Here is a 19,610-nt window from a genome sequence, read left to right as displayed (position 1 = left end):
GTGCTCGCACATTGCTCATCGGCGCTCGCACATTACTCTTGTCTGTGTTCACTTCTGTCAGATGTTTAAGTATTGCAGTCCCGGGAAGGCAGGACACGAGTTTTGCGGGTTTTCTCCCATAAGCCGACGTGCTTAAGTCCGTACGGCGCCGATGCCCCGGCGGGCGGTTCGGTATATGTAAGAAAGACTCGAGCGTCTACGGACATCGAGCCTTTATACGAAATATTGTTATTCACAGCATTACCGCGGGTCGGTGTCTTTGACCGAATGGCCCTTTAAGCGGTGCGCGCCCTAGGCGTTAACAGATCGTTACTCTTAGTTGGTGGAGCGATTTGTCTGGTTAATTCCGATAACGAACGAGACTCTAGCCTGCTAAATAGGCGTACCTTCTGGTATCTCGAAGGCCCCCGGCTTCGGTCGGGTGGTTTTTACTACCGACGTACAAACAAATCTTCTTAGAGGGACAGGCGGCGTCTAGCCGCACGAGATTGAGCAATAACAGGTCTGTGATGCCCTTAGATGTTCTGGGCCGCACGCGCGCTACACTGAAGGAATCAGCGTGTCCTCCCTGACCGAAAGGCCCGGGTAACCCGCTGAACCTCCTTCGTGCTAGGGATTGGGGCTTGCAATTATTTCCCATGAACGAGGAATTCCCAGTAAGCGCGAGTCATAAGCTCGCGTTGATTACGTCCCTGCCCTTTGTACACACCGCCCGTCGCTACTACCGATTGAATGATTTAGTGAGGTCTTCGGACTGGTGCGCGGCAATGTAATTTTACGTTGCCGATTGTGCCGGGAAGATGACCAAACTTGATCATTTAGAGGAAGTAAATGTCGTAACAAGGTTTCCGTAGGTGAACCTGCGGAAGGATCATTAACGTTAGCGCTTGAAACACGCAACGTATTGACACAAACACACAAAAACATGTATTTTTATCAAGTGGCGCGGTAGCGCCACGAAGGCGAGTTTGAGAAGCCTGCGGCGAGCGCGACACTATTTACTTCTATATTGGGTTCTCGAATTTTCAATTCAATATTAACAAATATTTACATCATTGTATCTGGATTTTTTTGGCGTATAATCATATTTGTATGCTTCAACTATGATTTCTAATCGAAATATTGGCAAGATAGCAGCTTTTTTTACAATAAACGAGCATGTCTCAACAAAAATGCTCAAATTCGTTTTTCGGAATTTTCTTCAGCCCGACAATGTTAAGACCGTGAAGTTAGCCGCGCATATTGCTTTCCCACATTATACAGAACAGACCAGCATGTACAGACCAGCAGGACTACGGGTGTAACGGGTGCGATTGTGCGATTTCCTTTTTTTTAATATATAATTTTTTTTATTTACGAATTAAAGTTTCCAATCACAAGTGTAGTATGGCATCTTCTCAGATGTATAATTTATATACGACTGATGAGGCAATGGAGGAGTTAGAGGATCGTGATCCAACCACGTAAGTATTTTAAGGTTATTTTATAACCATTGTTGTCGGTATTGTTGAATATATGTAAATAATTTTCTAATAATAATATTTGCAGAATCATTGTGGGATACGTTGATGCTATTATGGCTCCTGGCCCAGCTGGCCCAAAGCAAGATATTTTATTTAAATTTATTTTGTCAAATGGCAAAAAAAGAATTCCAATCCTCATATGGGATGAGCTTCTGATTACAAAGTATTGCAAAGAGATCTGTTCCAATAGAGTATGTATAATTTTTTATATTTCATTAGAAAAATCAATATTAGCCATTTATTAAAATATCTCAGTTATACATTTTTTGTTTGTATAGGTAGTTGATATAAATGGTGGTTACTGCCGAGCAGTTAATAGAAACCTGAAAGATGATTTAGTTCCATATGAGATAATTATAAAAGAAAACACTCAATTGTCTTTCTTGGGATTTCACTCGTTATCAGGTTTAAAGAAAAATGAAGTCCAAAAGTCAACTTTTGATACCATACATACCCTTGGTGGATTAATTGGTAACTATTAATTTTTTTTATTGACGACTTCATTTCTATTTCAATATTATACATATACTTATGTATTTCATTTATTTATTTTTAAGAAATTTCTAGTTATATACGTACAAAATTCTACTTAAATCACAACCGAAGTGGACAGATGACTTATGGCTTAGGAGCGATTACAGATGGGGTTAAGAAGATAACAATTCAAGTGAAGCAGTTTGTGGAGAGTCAATTGGAAATGGGTGATTATGTGACTGTGACAGGAACTGTGCAAGGACAAGGTTTGTCTATATCTTTTTATCTTTAAAATTTAATTTGGTTTAATAACATTCATTTTTTTGCAGATACCCTTGTCACAGTTTTTTGTAACAGTATGAATGATATAACATATCATCCGGATACAAAAGTATTATCAGCAGAAGAATTGAAGCGTGGTTGTAGACCAGTTAAAAGAATCCGTACACTTGAATAGGCATGTTGATTTTTTTACATTTTCTATCTTTTTACGTACAGTTGGTTTCACTTTTTTTGACTATTCACAAATATTGCGATAATTAAAAGTATTTAGTTCATAAAGCTTCATAAAACTTAACAATATTCAATGTTGATTACGTGATAAATGAAAGTCCATTAAAATACCAAGAGATTAAGCATTAAGCTATAATTACAAAACTTTGATATAACTAATATAGTATTTGACCATTTAAGATTTCCTTGTGTTCAACAAGATATATGTGATGATTGATATAAATGATATTTAAGATTTCCTTGTGTTCAACAAGATATGTGATTATTGATACAAATAATAATGCAGTATTCGACTATTTAAGATAGTACAAGATTACGTCTAATAAGATATGTGATAATTGTATAATTAAAAGTGCAAAACTTTTAAGAGTATAATTAAGTAAAAGTTAAATAGAACAGATATTATAGTTAGAACAAAGTTACGTGAAATTGTTTTTTAAGAATTTATGACTAAGTATAATAGTTAGAACGTTACATGAAAATTTGTTTCTAATATATGACTAAGTATATAAGTAATACGGTACGAGATACTTTAGTTATTTATTGTATTTGAAACTTTTAATTGACAAGTTTCAATTCATGATATTTATTATTAAGCTTTCGTTTCTTATAAATAAGAAATAAATAAAAAGTAGCAAACTAGCTAATAAATTATTTTTTGTAACCATGTTTTGTATTAAAAATTCATTTTGAATGAAGACTGTAATAAAACTTTGAAAATTTAATAAAATTTTTGTACAAAAATAACTTTTTTTATTGTGGGTATGTGGCTGAATAATTAGAGTATGTATACTTCCAATGCATTAGTTTATATTTAAATAAATATACTTTTTACAGGAAAAAATATAAAAAATATTTTATTACTTATATCGCTTTAATGAGGTACAAACAAAGATGGAGGATTTGACATTGCAATAATTGTACACATATGGTCCATAATATGTTTACACAATTTTTTTTTTACAGTGAATTTTGTTTTACAATAATTACATGTAAACTCATTTTTATCATGGGTATGCATGTGCTTTTTTAAAGCATCTTTCCTTGCAAAAGTCTTATCACAAATGTAACAATCGTAGTTATGTACTTTAGTATGTGTAAATATATGGTTTATTAGGTGTTGTTTTTGTACAAAACTCTTGTCGCAATCACTACACTTATATATTTTTAAATTTTCATGAGCATTTTCATGGACTTTTAATTGCCAATGTGTACTAAAACTTTTCTTGCACGATAAGCACTTATAATCTTTTACATTGCTATGTGTCTTCAGATGTACATTTAGATTTCCTTTTTGTGAAAAACTCTTCTTGCATATATTACATATATGTGGTTTATTCTGTGTGTGTATGTGTTCGTGTATTTTTAGAGTACTATTATTCTTAAAAATTTTTTTACAATCATTGCATTTATGCAAAGATTTTTTAATCATTTCTTTAGCTGCCATTCTTCAAATTTTAATTATCCAAATATTATTACCTATGTATATAAGTTACACCTACAAAATAAAATTTAAAGATAATTTCATTGTTTATTTAATCTTCCTAAAAAAACCTTTAACAAGGTAAACATGTTGGCAAGTATAATTGTCTCTATATACCCCCACAGTAAATTTTCTATCAAATCCGAGTCTATATTTTATATGTTGATTTATTTTTATTCCAATAATTATACAATTTGACAATGGAATCTAATATATGCTTGTGATATTTTACAATTTAGTGTATCAAAATTAGTGAAATCTTATTTATACTTATACATTGTCAAGTATACTATAACTAATTTCTACTTAAACATTTTATCAAGTTACTATAATTAATTATGATGATAATTTCCAATTCCAGTTAAAGAAAGTTGTGAAATCTGTTGATACATTGTCAAGTATTGTTTTTGCTTGTGCTTAGAAAAATAAAAGTTAACTTAAACTGATAATTATATCTTCAAGGTAATTTCGATTTCATGGATAGTTATTTTTATAAACTAGTGACATTTTGCGCGCTCCGCACGAGCAAACTACTGTTATTTGTATGCCTTTTAAACACGTCTTAAGTTTTGAGGTTAGAATTCCCGAAGCAATTTCGAAAAATTGTTTCAATTAATATAAAAAAAACATTTATTAAATAATGTATTAATTGTTTCATTATTTATTCAATTTACTTTTATATCATAAATAACTTTGTGAAAATAAAATAGATTTAAATTCGTTAATACTTTCTAAATTTTGTAATTTCGTGACCTATCAAAAGCAACCAATCAAATCTCGTTTTAGTCGGCTTTACTTTTCTCGTAAGGTATACTTGACGGACCCGTCGTCTTGTAGTTCACGATGTATGTTTCTATGTTTATATGTAACTAGAAATTGGCTTCGCGCGTGCCGCGCGCGTTGATTTTGTTGTTGTCGAACTCTTTGAAGTTTCTCCCTATTTCCAGTTACCCACCAATGAAATTCTTTAATTCTTTGATAACGCTCTGAATTGGCTCTGTTTAGAGGTCTAATTCGATATATCGCTATCTCCCTTTTATAGATATACATTATATGTTTATATGTTAAAGACGAGCATTTTTTACAAACAGCAGTCTGTTCGTGGCATAATTATAAGTATGTAATCATTCTAATTTTTAACAATATTATAATGAGAACAGGGTTTACTTTGAGTGATTAAATACGTCGATAATTTGCTAAATGTAATTTTCATACTTTTATAATTTTATATAACAATTGTAGATAACAATTGTAAATAACAGATGTAAGTTTTCACGACCTAAAAAAATAGTTAAGTCATTGAGATTACACTCAATTTTTAATAACTTGACAATAAAAATTAGTTATAATTTCAATTTGTTAAAAAAAATATTATTAATATTATTGTATGCTATGTAAAAATTGATGATACATCGATTATTTCACCGATCAACTACAAGACGACGGGTCCGTCAAGTATACCTTACGAGAAAAGTAAAGCCGACTAAAACGAGATTTGATTGGTTGCTTTTGATAGGTCACGAAATTACAAAATTTAGAAAGTATTAACGAATTTAAATCTATTTTATTTTCACAAAGTTATTTATGATATAAAAGTAAATTGAATAAATAATGAAACAATTAATACATTATTTAATAAATGTTTTTTTTATATTAATTGAAACAATTTTTCGAAATTGCTTCGGGAATTCTAACCTCAAAACTTAAGACGTGTTTAAAAGGCATACAAATAAAAGTAGTTTGCTCGTGCGGAGCGCGCAAAATGTCACTAGTTTATAAAAATAACTATCCATGAAATCGAAATTACCTTGAAGATATAATTATCAGTTTAAGTTAACTTTTATTTTTCTAAGCACAAGCAAAAACAATACTTGACAATGTATCAACAGATTTCACAACTTTCTTTAACTGGAATTGGAAATTATCATCATAATTAATTATAGTAACTTGATAAAATGTTTAAGTAGAAATTAGTTATAGTATACTTGACAATGTATAAGTATAAATAAGATTTCACTAGTTTTGATACACTAAATTGTAAAATATCACAAGCATATATTAGATTCCATTGTCAAATTGTATAATTATTGGAATAAAAATAAATCAACATATAAAATATAGACTCGGATTTGATAGAAAATTTACTGTGGGGGTATATAGAGACAATTATACTTGCCAACATGTTTACCTTGTTAAAGGTTTTTTTAGGAAGATTTCACAACTTTTGAAAAGTATTATAAACATATAAATAGCAAATGAATATGCACAAATTCTGTAGATATTACCTATAAATTATTTTTCTTGCAATTTATAACTATTACAATATCTATTGTTTAATAAAGGCAAAAATAATAAAAATCTAATTATTTTCATTCAAATATTTCTAAAATACAATGCTTTAAAGCCTTTTGAAACATATTCTTCATATTTTTGTAAAACTGAACCATTACTTTAACAAAATATTTGTTAAAAGAAATAAAATTAGATATTTATATAATCAATAATTCGTTAATTAAAAATTTAGTTTAAGATGACTTAACCATGATACAACGGTGAAACAGAAAAATTATACCTGATGCCAACATTTTATATTGTGAAAGTTTTTTTAAGAATGATTTTATAACTTTAATTTTTTAATGGCCAGTGATTTCTTCTAAAAATAATAAGTAGGTATCTTTTGCGCCACGAGGCCATGGTCTTTGTTTAATATACGTATCATTTATTTCAAACCAATGGTTATTCTGACGTACCACATTAGTGTAATGTCCTGTTTCGATAGATTTACCGTGATGAAAAATGCAATTAATTACTTTATAGTTTTTTTTATTTATTCTGAGTACGGTTTTTGGTATATCTTTCATTCTGAAATTAGTTATTTTTGTAGTCGTCTGATGATCAACGGAAAACAATAGTAGCTGTAAAATTATAATTGTATTTTTTACGTGAATGGTAGTTTTTTGTAATCGTTTGCATGCGCAATGATTACTGCACTCCCCTTCGACATTTTTCCAATTATCTATATTATAATCAAAAACTTCTTGTAATGTATGTATATGCATAGGGTCAGGTAGACAAAGTGACAAAATGTAATTTGAAGTTGTTATGGAATTCCTTTCATCGCAATTCGAACACCTTGTCACAACATTAATTTCGTGTTTGATAACACTCTGCAAAAACATGGAAGCATTACAAAGATGTAAAAGAAATTCAGCAACATCTTGCTGCTCACAAGCAGAATATTGTTCATTTGCATATTCTCTTAATGCTTTGATATTAACAGGAGTTTTTGCTATATATTGATTAAAAGAATGTTTTAGAAGGTCAAAACCTTTGGCCTCCAATAGAATCCTTCTAACAGATGGACAATGAAACAAACTCTGTATACAAGCGTTAGCATAACAAGATACATTATCCTCATTTGGAAAACCATGAATAACCCAATTATTGTCAGATATGATATTTAATTTACTATTATTAGCCTGTATGTCCAAAATGTGTTTTGATATTGTCCACCGTCTATCTAGAACTGCATTGGGTCTACTAAACATGCAATCTTTTTGAATAACTAACGCTTGAAGGTCAGGGCGATATTTTTGTCTTAATCTGTTATATTGCAGGATCGCGGATGAATCAGCTTTAACATTTGTTGGATCAAAATTGATAAGATGCAAGCCTTGCAATTTCGTTACTCGTGATAGAGCGACATAAGTTTGCCCAGAACAAAATATAGAATTACCAGCTTCAACAATAGCATTTTCTAAACTTAAGCCTTGACTTTTGTGAATAGTTATTCCGTAACTGTTACAGATAGGAAATTGTTGACGTATTATATAAACTTTATCCATGATGACAAATTTGTATTCTAGTTTAGGAATCGAATGTTCTGTACCATCTTTTAATTTTATACGGACACTGGTGATTTCATCTCCCTTATCTTTAGCGACAGAAATTATAGAACCTATAGTGCCATTCACTAATCAAATCGAGACATCAATATTTCTCCTAATCATAACTTTCGAATTTATTTTTATTTTGATTACACGCTCAATTCCACAAGCATTATCTTTGTCCTCATCTAACATTTTCAAAACTTTTTTCTGCAAATTTTTCGGACATTTGAAAGAATCATTAGCTATAAGATTTATATGTTCAGAATCAATTCTACTTAGCATAGCATCATTTAGAATATCGCACATATTCCTCGTTGGTAATAAACATACAGTATCAGTAGGTAATTTCTCATACACCGTACACAATTCTTGCATTATTTCAATACTATTTGTACTTGAAAATTTTATTTTTTGCTGTTGTAGAACATTGATATCAGTATCAGTAAGAAATCCTAACCTTAGTCTACTAAGTATTTCATTATATTGATTATCATTTTTTTGTCTCATGTTAATTGTCAGCTCATCGTACTCGAATAAAGTCCACAAATTAAATGAATTTATAGCGCCAATATATTTTTCAATTTCTTTTTTCGTTACTTCAACGAAAGCGAAATTTTCTCGAACAGGTGGAAGTTGGAGTAAATCACCAAATACAATAATATGTATTTTTCCAAACCAACCATCATCGCTTTCAGAAGTATTAAATATTTCAGTAAGACGTAAGTGAATATACATTAATGTAATATTAGATACCATGGATATTTCATCAATAATAATCAAGTCAACATTTTCTAAACTTTGCCGTACTTGTTTCAAAGCTGCAGACGATAGTTCTTTATATTTCGCTGTACACCCATGCTCCACTGGTAAATGCAAAAGCCTATGAATAGTTAAACCGGAAACATTGTAAGCTGCGATCCCAGTAGGTGCTGTAACAGCTGTCTCTTTCTGACGTATACTTATATTCCATGCAACAATAGTTTCGATTAAGAAACTTTTTCCAGTACCACCCGGTCCACTTATGAAAATTCTCAAAATTTTGTTATTAGACTGTAAAACAGAAGTAATTTTTTTGAAAATATTTGCTTGATCTACATTGAACCTTGAAATAGAATTTTCAATATCTGCTTCGTTCATTACGACTTTTTCGGCCATATCTTTAAAATCTCTCATCGCATTTTCTATCTCAATCGGAACACATCCTTCTGGCAAATTACCTGAATTAGATTTATTTTCTTGCGTTTCCAGCAATTGATTTTGAATAATTTCGTTCATCTTTTCCATAGCTTCTCGTATCGTTCCACATTTATCATGATACTTCATTGCATCCATTAATTCGTATTGTCTTGTTCGAAATGACATTGCAAAAGAATCTTCCCCATTTTTTAATTCATCGGTATCCCTCCAAGGTTGAAATAGTAGTAGTAGTGAATAATAATAATTTTCTGGTTGATTGATTGGATTATATTTCCAGTGATTGATAAGATAAGGCTTTTTCCGCTTTTTGCAAAAGAGACCTCCTGGCATCTCGTAATATTCAGCCTTATATACTGGTTTCTTTTTTATTATATCAAACCACTTTGCAAAGTCGTACAAACACAATGATTGTAATTCTTGAGGTCGGTTTGGATAATGGCTGTCAATTAATGAATCGTAAAATATATCTGTTGAGTCCGGTGGTAGTTTTTTTATTTCTTTAAATGGTTTAAGTTTTCTATTTCGTATCATTCTAACGTCTAACCATCTAATTACAGTATCAGTATCTGTAGCATGAAGAGGATGCCCTAACAATGCATCAGCTGCTTCGATTGCTCCGCACTCCCTGTGATTTAGGGCTCGCATAGAAAAAGACCAAAGCCGACTGCATAAAGATTTATTTGATTGAATATCGGAAAAATCTACAGTACTTTTTTCTCCTTTAGTTCCATAAGAGGATACGTATTTTGTTAACAGGTAAGAAGACTCGCAAATAAATTGCGCGTCATTATTACCCTCCCAAAGTACTAACAAAGCAGGTATATAATCATTAATACATTGTTCATCCGGTCCTCGTGGTAGATCATAGAATCTGCTCTTATTTCTTAATTTTCTTTTGTTCGCAATAGCTACAGAAACTTCTCTCAAAACTAATTTAGATGTTATTGGACGGGGAAATCCAAAACGACAAGCGCTCTTGAAACCTGTTTTAGTTTTTTTTTTTACGCATACAATAGTTATTATGTGTATGACGTTGATAAGCCATAACACGTCTATGAAGTTCCGGTGAAATCTGTTTATTAGGAATTCGACATGTAATGTTTTCTAAAATAAATTTTTGGATTTCTTTATTAGGTGCTTTACCGTAAACAGGTGCATCATGAATCCAAAATAAACAATGATAATGTGGCAATCCTCTACCCTGGTATTCACAAGCATAATAATAATGAGCTACTTTTCCTATTGGATGAGCCGAAGAAAGTATATAAGCTAGCATCGCTTGGAATTTGTTCCGAATATACCTTGAAGCTGACACAGGATCAACAGCTATAAGTTCGCTAATAGATCTTTTATCGTTTTCCCAACAATTAGCTTCGCGTATGTATTCAGCTAATGCAGACCACATCCACTCACCAGGGCTTAAAGTAATGAAAAACGTAGCTGGTCCGTATTCATTCATCATGCATTCTAGATCATTTCTAACCTGTTTCCAATATGCTTCAGTACCTCGCAAACGAGAAAAAATACTTTCTAAATTCGATTCTAATTGATCTTGTTCTAATTGTTCTGTAAGGTCTTTTACTGTATATTTATAGTGTGGATTAACAACATTTAATTTATGGAAGATTCCAGCGCTGATTTGTCTTATATTATTATTAAATAACAAATAAAATAAGTACTGAATATTCAATCTAAACTGTGAGTGTTTAGATGTCAATCTAGATCTTATATAATCAAAATCCCTCAATCTTACAGATCTTTTTTGATGCTGGCCATACATTCCGTAAGGATACAAGTCTGGAAAGCATTTTAAATCTAAATCTTCAGCACGAACATCCAAAGCAGTAGCATATATTTGAAGCATCTGATATAATTTTGAGTCAGTTTCATTAATTTTTTTTGTATGTAATGGATAAATAGAATACTGTTCATAATATGGGTCTGACTGGTATTTCTGTGTTAGTAATGGAGCTATTTGTGGCTTTTCATGTGGGTTTGTTTCCGTAGCAATTTTGTCAACATTTTGATTAGATATATTTTCAGAATCGTGTTCGTATTCATTATTTTCTGTATCATCATTATCTTTAGCCAAATCTTCATACTGTAAATTTAAATTTCCAAGAATGTCTCTAACTTGTTCAGGGCAAGATGGTATCTGTATATTAAAATATAAAGGATTCCAACGTTTTAACCAATGCAAAGCATGCCATATTTTCTTAACATCAACATAATCTTCCCAAATAATTTTACCTTTTGTCGGGTTACCTCGTATTAAAATAAACATTTCATGATTAATATTTAGAGGTTCGGTATCAGGACAAATTTTTTTTAAGGTTTCCTCTAAAGGTAATGGTAAATGAAAAGTTCTACCTGTAACTTTATCAATTTTGCAATAATTGGGTACATTTTTCTTCATCACTGTACTCATTTTAACAATTGTTTGGAAAGCTTTGGCTCGTTGTATCAACATTCTTTCATACGTATTTAAAGTTTTTATTTCATTAGGGACTTCTTTAACGTAAAGTTCATTTAAAACACATGTAGATGGTAATATATATTTTTTCAACTTACCACTGCAGCATTTACAAACAAATCCAGTATTAAAATTTGAAGAATCGTATAATTCTTTTAATCTTTTCCAGTAATTTTGTTCTTCAGGAATATGTATATCGAGTAATTGTTCCACCAAATTCGTTTGCTCAAAGTATTTATCAACAAATTCCATACTGCGCTCACAACAAAGTCTTTCGCAAGAAACGCAAGGAATTTTAGGTGGATCCATATCTATTTTAGTGTACTCTTTTATACCCTGGCTATATTTATTTTTTATTTGAGTTTCATTTAAGCAAATTTCATCGTTAGTGCTATTAACAAATATTGCTGCTTGTTCAGCATTTAATGCAACGTTATTCAATACCTCGATATCAATATTATTTAAAGCACTTTCGATTTTTTCAATTTGTTTATAAATATCAATTATTTTATATAAACATCGTTTGATGGTGCGGAGTTTTGGATAATGGACAGATAAAATGTTTAATTTTAAAAATTTCGATGTGCATAACAAAGGTTTGCTATAACAAATAATCGGATGACCTTGTTTCACTGAAGTATGAGATTGTGCTGAACAATTATCAATTTTTTTCAAAAAGTTGTAAGCATTTACATATGTAACATCAATTAAATCTTGAAAGAAATTGTTAAGTTCATTTAATACATCTGGATCAACTTTTTTACAATAATCATTACATTGCCAAGTCTTACTTTTAGTATTTGATTCTATCGTTGGTAGAATATTCATTGTTTGTCCTTGTTCGTTCAAAATAATATGTGTTTGTAGTTTATCGATTTGTCCATTTGTGAAATTGTATGTTGATTCGCCAAAATATCCTTCCGAAGAAGAAGTATGTTTAGGTAAACCACATAAAGCAGTAAGCGCATAAGAACAATTATCGTCATCTATAGATTCACCGCCTAATCTAGTTAAAGAAACTTCAATTTTGTCCTTACAATTTTGCAATTCTCTTTTTACTTTCGAAACATTATTATCTCGAACATAAAAAGCAGATGTGACTAATTTGTCAGCTTCTATCCTACGATCTAATTCAGATGGACAATCTAATTTTTGCATAACATTTTCTATATATTTTTCTTTTGTTTGTAATAAATTTTTTGTCGATTGTTTCATTGTGATAGATTTGTATTTCTTTGCAATTTTCTTAGCTAACCTACTTTTAGACTTAACAACGCTTCGTTTTAAGCTCATTTCATGTGTCTTGTTTTTTCTTTGAACTAAAATTTTTTCCTTATTTGATTCGTAATAGTTTTTGACACTAATTAATCGTTTCTCTTTATGCAAGTGATACCGTAATCTTTGCTTTTTCAATATTGGTTCTCTGTTTTCTTGATAACGCTTACCATCAGACTTACGTTTTCTCGACTGACGAGTAAGTTTTGAAGCATGGTTGTTACCGGCGTCAGAGGTGCTGGCATTTGAAAGTTGTTGTTGTGGTAATATAATTATGTTGTTACTTTGTTTTTTTTTTAATTTGTGAGATGTAGATTTCTGTATTATTTTTTTTTTATTTGATTCATAGTAGGATTTATTTTTCTCACAAACTTTGCGTTTCCTGGAAAGCTTGTTATCTTTTGAAATGAGTTGCTGTAAAAGTGGCGATTCATAATTGTTACTTTTAATATTTTGTGAATTTACAAACAAAGAAACAGTAGATGATTGACATTTATTTTCATTACACTTATTTGAGTCAGGTGAGCAATTACTGTTTGGTTGATTGACAGGTAACGAATTTCTTAAACTTGAGTTAATTTTCTCTGTTACTGCAACCTTTTGTAAAGTAAAGTAATCATGGTGTACGATTTCATGTGTATTACAGATTTTGTCGTTATTTGTACGTAACTGATTTCTTTCTTTAATTTGTGAATTCTTAGTAGTAAAACTATTGGAATTGTGTAAGTTGTCGATGTTTTGTTCATATTGTTTTTTAGATTCAATAATTTGCACGACATTAATTGACGGTGCGTTAATTTTTTCTAAAAACAATAAATATGCATCTTTTGCATACAAAGGCCATAAGCTTTGCTTAAGTTCTGAATCACTTACTCTTAACCACTTATTTTTGTCACGTAGCATATTAGTGTAATGACCAGATTGAAGGCTGTCGCCATGATGGAATATGCCACTTATAACTTTAAAATAATTATTATTTATCAAAACTGTTTCTTCTGGTACATTTTTAATTCTCAAATTAGTATATTTTGAAGGCTCACCATACTCGTTAATTTTAAATATGTTCAATTGCAAAATTAGAAGCTTATTATCTGTATTTAATTCCATCTTTTCAAGTTTTTTATTTTGACATCCATTGTTACAAATAATGTCTGTAACTTTCCAACTTCCTATATTATAATCAACAATGTCCTGTAAACTGAAAATTTCCTCATTCTGCGGAAATGCCAACGGTAAGATATAGTTCAGAGTAGGGTTTGAAGATCTAGTTTCATTACAATCAGAACATCTTAAAATAATATTTAATTTATGGTTCAGTAAGTCATGTAAAGTAATTGATTTATCACATAGATGCATTATGAATTCAGCAACATCCTGTTGCACTGTATCCTTGTACTGCTTATGAGTAATTACTCTTAGAGCACGTACATCAAAAATCTCTTTTTGGATATATTTTTTGAAAAAAACATCAATTCCTGCTAAATCTAAAGTTTTATTAAATTTCTGCCTTATAGGTTTACAGTGCAATAAGCTTTGTAAAGATGAGTTGGCATAACAAGATACGTTATCGTGATTAGGTAATCCAACAACATGAAAACAATTATTAGATATATTCGAAACAACTTGTGTCTTTACTGTACAATATTTGTTATTAAACATATCATTTTGTGATACAGTGCTCTGCACTTGATCATATTTCGTGTTATTAGAAGATTTTAATAAAGAAATTTTAATCCCTTGTCTTTTCAAAAAAGATTGTGAACTTATATGCTTATTATTGTCACGAATTATAGGAAAATGAGTAAGATGACTGTTCTCTAACATTTCATAAAGATGTTTCCGTAATTTTTGAGAATCATAAGTTATATTAGCGGGATTCTTTTGGAAAATCAACGACGTTGCAAATGCGATTGCATAAACACCGCAATCATCAGAATTTGTTTGATTCTGTACTGTAGGAAAATAAATAGGAATTTCATCAAAATATGGAAATAATTTTCTTAAAAACTTTTCATTGCACACATGCAAATACTTATAGAATCGTATATAAAAATAGATTTGGTGTCATAGTAACAACAAATCCAATGACCATTTATACATTTGTTACATAAATCATTGCAGCTATGTAATAATTGTACATGAGGGACGTTACGTGGTATAGGTTTAATGCGATCTGAATTGGGATCGAGCATTATATTTCTAAGATACAACGTAGTACGTGGTTCAAAAATAGTATGATCAGATATCATGCTATGAAATTTATCAACATGTATGTCTGTTAAACGAGATCCATGAATAATTTTTGACATTTCATTATTGTTAATAACAAACTTATTTTTTTGTTTTTCCATCGTAGACAATTAAAATAAATAAAAATAGACAACAAATCTTGGATATTAGATAAAAATTTATTAAAATTTTAGATCATACAAAACTTTAAAATATGGACCTGTGTATAAATAATATAATATATATTTAGAGGCGCACGATGCAGCCAACTTGGGGGCGCACGAAGCAGCCAACTTAGGGGCGCACGAAGCAGCCAACTTGGGGGCGCACGAAGCAGCCAACTTGGGGGCGCACGGAGCAGCCAAATTAGGGGCGCACGAAGCAGCCAACTTGGAGGGCGCACGTAGTTACCAAAGTATGGTATCGACCTAATGGCGATCCAAAACCTGAAAAAATAAAGAATATATTAATTAATAATTGCGCTCTCTCGGGCGCTTACACACGCCGTGCCGTAAAGTACGACTTATTATCGCACTAGTATCGTAATATACTATATATATATATATATATATATATATATATATATATATATATATATATATATATACACAATGTTTTAATTATTTAAAAAGGAATAAACAAACATTTGTTACAAGCGGTTAACTAACACGGAAATACCACAGCAAGGATAAGAGTATCCAGCCGTTCCGTGTTCCTCGTTCCATGTTTCAAATTGATTTCCGCGTGACCATGCTTTTTGATCGCTGCTCACGTTGTGGTTTATTTTGAATTTTAATTTTTTAATTGATCATCAATCTTCCATGTGAAAGATAACTCAATCAGTACAAGTATTGAGTAACTACAGATTATAAAACACAATACCTAGTCTACGTCAACAGCTACCGTACATAACTAATTAATATTTACATATATATATATACCAAAAAATAAGGAACGACGTAAATGTAAGTACCTGACAACATAATAAGTAACCCTTAACACCACGACGCGATGTTCAAACATCAGTTACATGCAAAACTACGGAGCGCACTTCTCAAACCTCGTCATTGACCATCATAAACACCTAGGCACCGTCTTTGAACAATATTTATACCTAGACAACAAAAACTACGAAGCGCACCATCTTGACCTCGTCATCGGTCACCCTATGTACCTATATACTGCCCACCTCAGCTGTATTCATACCTAGACGCTAAAGACTACGAAGCGCACCTCCTGGACCTAGTCATCAGTCACCTTAAACACCTAGACGCCGTCCTCGAGTAGTAGTTACGTCTGGACACCAAAAGCTATAGAGCGCAATACCTGGACCTCGTCAACGATTCACCTGGTTTCCTAGTTACTATACCCTGAATCATAGATAATACACTTCAGAGGTCAAATTAAAAAAATATCTGTAGTAATATCAAAATAAGAATAAAATATTTCAATTCAGGTAAAAATGATGTAATATTGAAGAAGATAATTCCAGGAGACGACGTTGATACTGTCCACCCTGGGACCCAGGTACCTCGGAGACCGTTGCTGTCGCGATATTCGTGTTCTACGACCCCAAAAACCCCCGTGTAATGAGTTTCGACTATTTATATTACCAATTCCGATAAAACTGTAGGAGACGACGTTGATACTACTAGAATAGATTCGACAGGAGGAACACGGAACGGCTGGATTCCGAATATTAATAAGCGGAAAATGATTGATTACTAAATTCAAATTAAAAAAATATCTGTAGTAGTATCAATAAGAATAATATATTTCAATTCAGGTAAAAATGATGTAATATTGAAGAAGATAATTCCAGGAGACGACGTTGATACTGTCCACCCTGGGACCCAGGTACCTCGGAGACCGTTGCTGTCGCGATATTCGTGTTCTACGACCCCAAAAACCCCCGTGTAATGAGTTTCGACTATTTATATTACAAATTCCGATAAAACTGTAGGAGACGACGTTGATACTACTAGAATAGATTCGACAGGAGGAACACGGAACGGCTGGATTCCGAATATTAATAAGCGGAAAATGATTGATTACTAAATTCAAATTAAAAAAATATCTGTAGTAGTATCAATAAGAATAATATATTTCAATTCAGGTCAAAATGATGTAATATTCAAGAAGATAATTCCAGGAGACGACGTTGATACTGTCCACCCTGGGACCCAGGTAGCTCGATGACCGTTGCTGTCGCGATATTCGTGTTCTACGACCCCAAAAACCCCCGTGTAATGAGTTTCGACTGTTTATATTACAAATTCCGATAAAACTGTAGGAGACGACGTTGATACTACTAAAATAGATTCGACAGGAGGAACACGGAACGGCTGGATTCCGAATATTAATAAGCGAAAAATGATTGATTACTAAATAATTATGGCGAATTACCTAATTATCACGTTTATTAGGTAATTCAGAAATCGGAAAAGATTCGCGTTGATTTTATGCATTCTTCTCGGGATATCATTTAAAAAACCCATATTTACATAATTTTTTATGTGATAAACATATACATGTTTCTAAAAACAAAATTAGAGAAATTTAATTCATCGATCAGCGATCACATTACATTTTAAACTCATTTTACTTAATCTATTCTATAAAAATTTTGCCCATAAATAACAATAAAACAAAAATAATTATGTAATTATTTACCTTGGTACGAGAGCTATACAACTGCAAGGGTGTATAGGAATCCTTTCTCCCAATTTGTTTATGGACGGCTGAGGAAGTAGATCTTGAGTAGAACCCTACTTTATTACTATTTATTTGTTGATTGATATGTAATTGATATCCGTACTTAGCGATAGGCGAAGCGGCTGTCAGTTCAGAGCTTTGAGCTTTGACTAACCTAATGTATGTAGGTATATAAAGTACAAGTTCCAAATTCATCCACCAGCAGCACTGACCTAACCCAACACAATAGTTAAACCTCTATACCGACCGGTACCGACGAGCGATTGCGCGTTTCTGTGTTCTTTGTGTCACCGGCATTTGAATCGAAAACTTTCATAAGTTATTATTTATTGTCAAAGTGCACGAAGATATGGGCGAAAATAACGAAGGAAGCAACAACTTGGCTATGGCTAATTTGGCAATTACAAATGGTAAATAATTTATGTATCTATTTCTAAAAAGAATAAGTCAAAGCACATTTTAAATAAAATATATCGAAACGTATAATATACATTTTAACATTATCATGTTTTTAATAATAATAAATATGATTTTTACAGAGCGTGATGATCTACAGTTCCAAGTTGAACAAATGGAGGGAATTTTGGAAGATTATCAGCAAGATGAAAGGGCAGGTGTCCAACCTTTATTTCCTGATTGTAAGTTCAACTTTTAAATATTAATATAACATTTTATATGAATATATATAGTTTTAATATGAACTTCTGATTTTTTTTAAGTAAACCAGCAACGCAATCAGGACCAAGTCAATGAAGCCGCTAGAGGAGGACAAGCTGGTATCAATGCTGGTGGACGAGCTCAGGGAGTTGGTGTTAATGCTGGTGGACGAGCTCAGGGAGCTGGAGTCAATGCTGGTGGACAAGCTCAGAGAAATCCGCCACCAGAAAATGGTAAATATTATTTATCACTATATTTAACTAATAATACCATCATTTTTATGAATTATGTCTGATTGGGTAAATTTGAATGATTGCAGTTCCAAATCATGGCAGAAGAGGTGTTCGAGCAGGCCAAAATCGAAGACGCTTCAAGCGTCACTTGAATCCCTATGAAAGGGATTTGAAGAATGCTGCAGACTTTTTTATTAACATGGTGCACTCTAGCACTGCCCGAACAAGGGAAAATTTAGAAAAGGAAAGAGAGTGGAGAGCAAGGCAGGAAGCTGAAGATTAAAAAAGTAAATATTAGTAAATGAAAAATAAAAATAAAGTTTTTATATGATAAAATAATAAAAGATTATTTTGTAAATAAGTTGTTTGTTTCATTTTTAATATCACAGATAAATTCTTTGTTTATCATATAGCTTTTAAGAAAATCAAGTATTGATATACGTAATTCAAAATTATATACTTGGTACTTTAATATATTAAAACAAACAAGACATTTTCTCCAAAGTATTTTTGTTATAAAACAAATTTAATAAGTAAAATACTAAAAAAAAAGAAAATACGTACTAAGAGCTCTGTATGATTAAGATCAATTCAAAGTCTGTCTTCATCTTGTTCAATACGTCTTTTATTTTCTTCCAAATGCATCAAATCATATCGACTAGAAATCACTAAAGTATTACACATATATCACACACTATCCTCTTGTTATCACACACTACAGACTAGAAATCACTAATATTCCCTACATAATATATCCAAACTTGATCCGTTTCAAGATAAAAATTTCCATTATAGTAGACGCATTGATAAATAAATGAGCAATTCAATCAATTGAACAATGCTGGAATTACCAAAATCTCTTACATACCAACTTGTTAAACTTCCATTTCAGTAATCTGTTCAGTATCTCCTTTAATCATTGCTTCATAATTAGGCTTAATAGATACT

At 31.5% G+C, this 19,610-nt stretch overlaps 1 protein-coding gene across 1 annotated transcript; it reads left to right on the top strand.

The window, feature by feature from the left end:
* Positions 1 to 995: 995 nt before the first annotated feature.
* Positions 996 to 2,710, top strand: LOC116417826. The gene is made up of 4 exons (XM_031932933.1): positions 996 to 1,714; positions 1,802 to 1,994; positions 2,081 to 2,263; positions 2,327 to 2,710. The coding sequence occupies exons 1-4, from the start codon at positions 1,577 to 1,579 to the stop codon at positions 2,452 to 2,454; spliced, it is 642 nt and encodes a 213-aa protein (XP_031788793.1). The 5' UTR covers positions 996 to 1,576; the 3' UTR covers positions 2,455 to 2,710.
* The last annotated feature ends 16,900 nt before the right edge of the window (positions 2,711 to 19,610 follow it).

The sequence above is a fragment of the Nasonia vitripennis genome, chromosome 5, assembly GCF_009193385.2.
Source record: "Nasonia vitripennis strain AsymCx chromosome 5, Nvit_psr_1.1, whole genome shotgun sequence".
NCBI lineage: Eukaryota > Metazoa > Arthropoda > Insecta > Hymenoptera > Pteromalidae > Nasonia > Nasonia vitripennis.
This window is presented reverse-complemented; position numbering and strand designations above follow the sequence as displayed.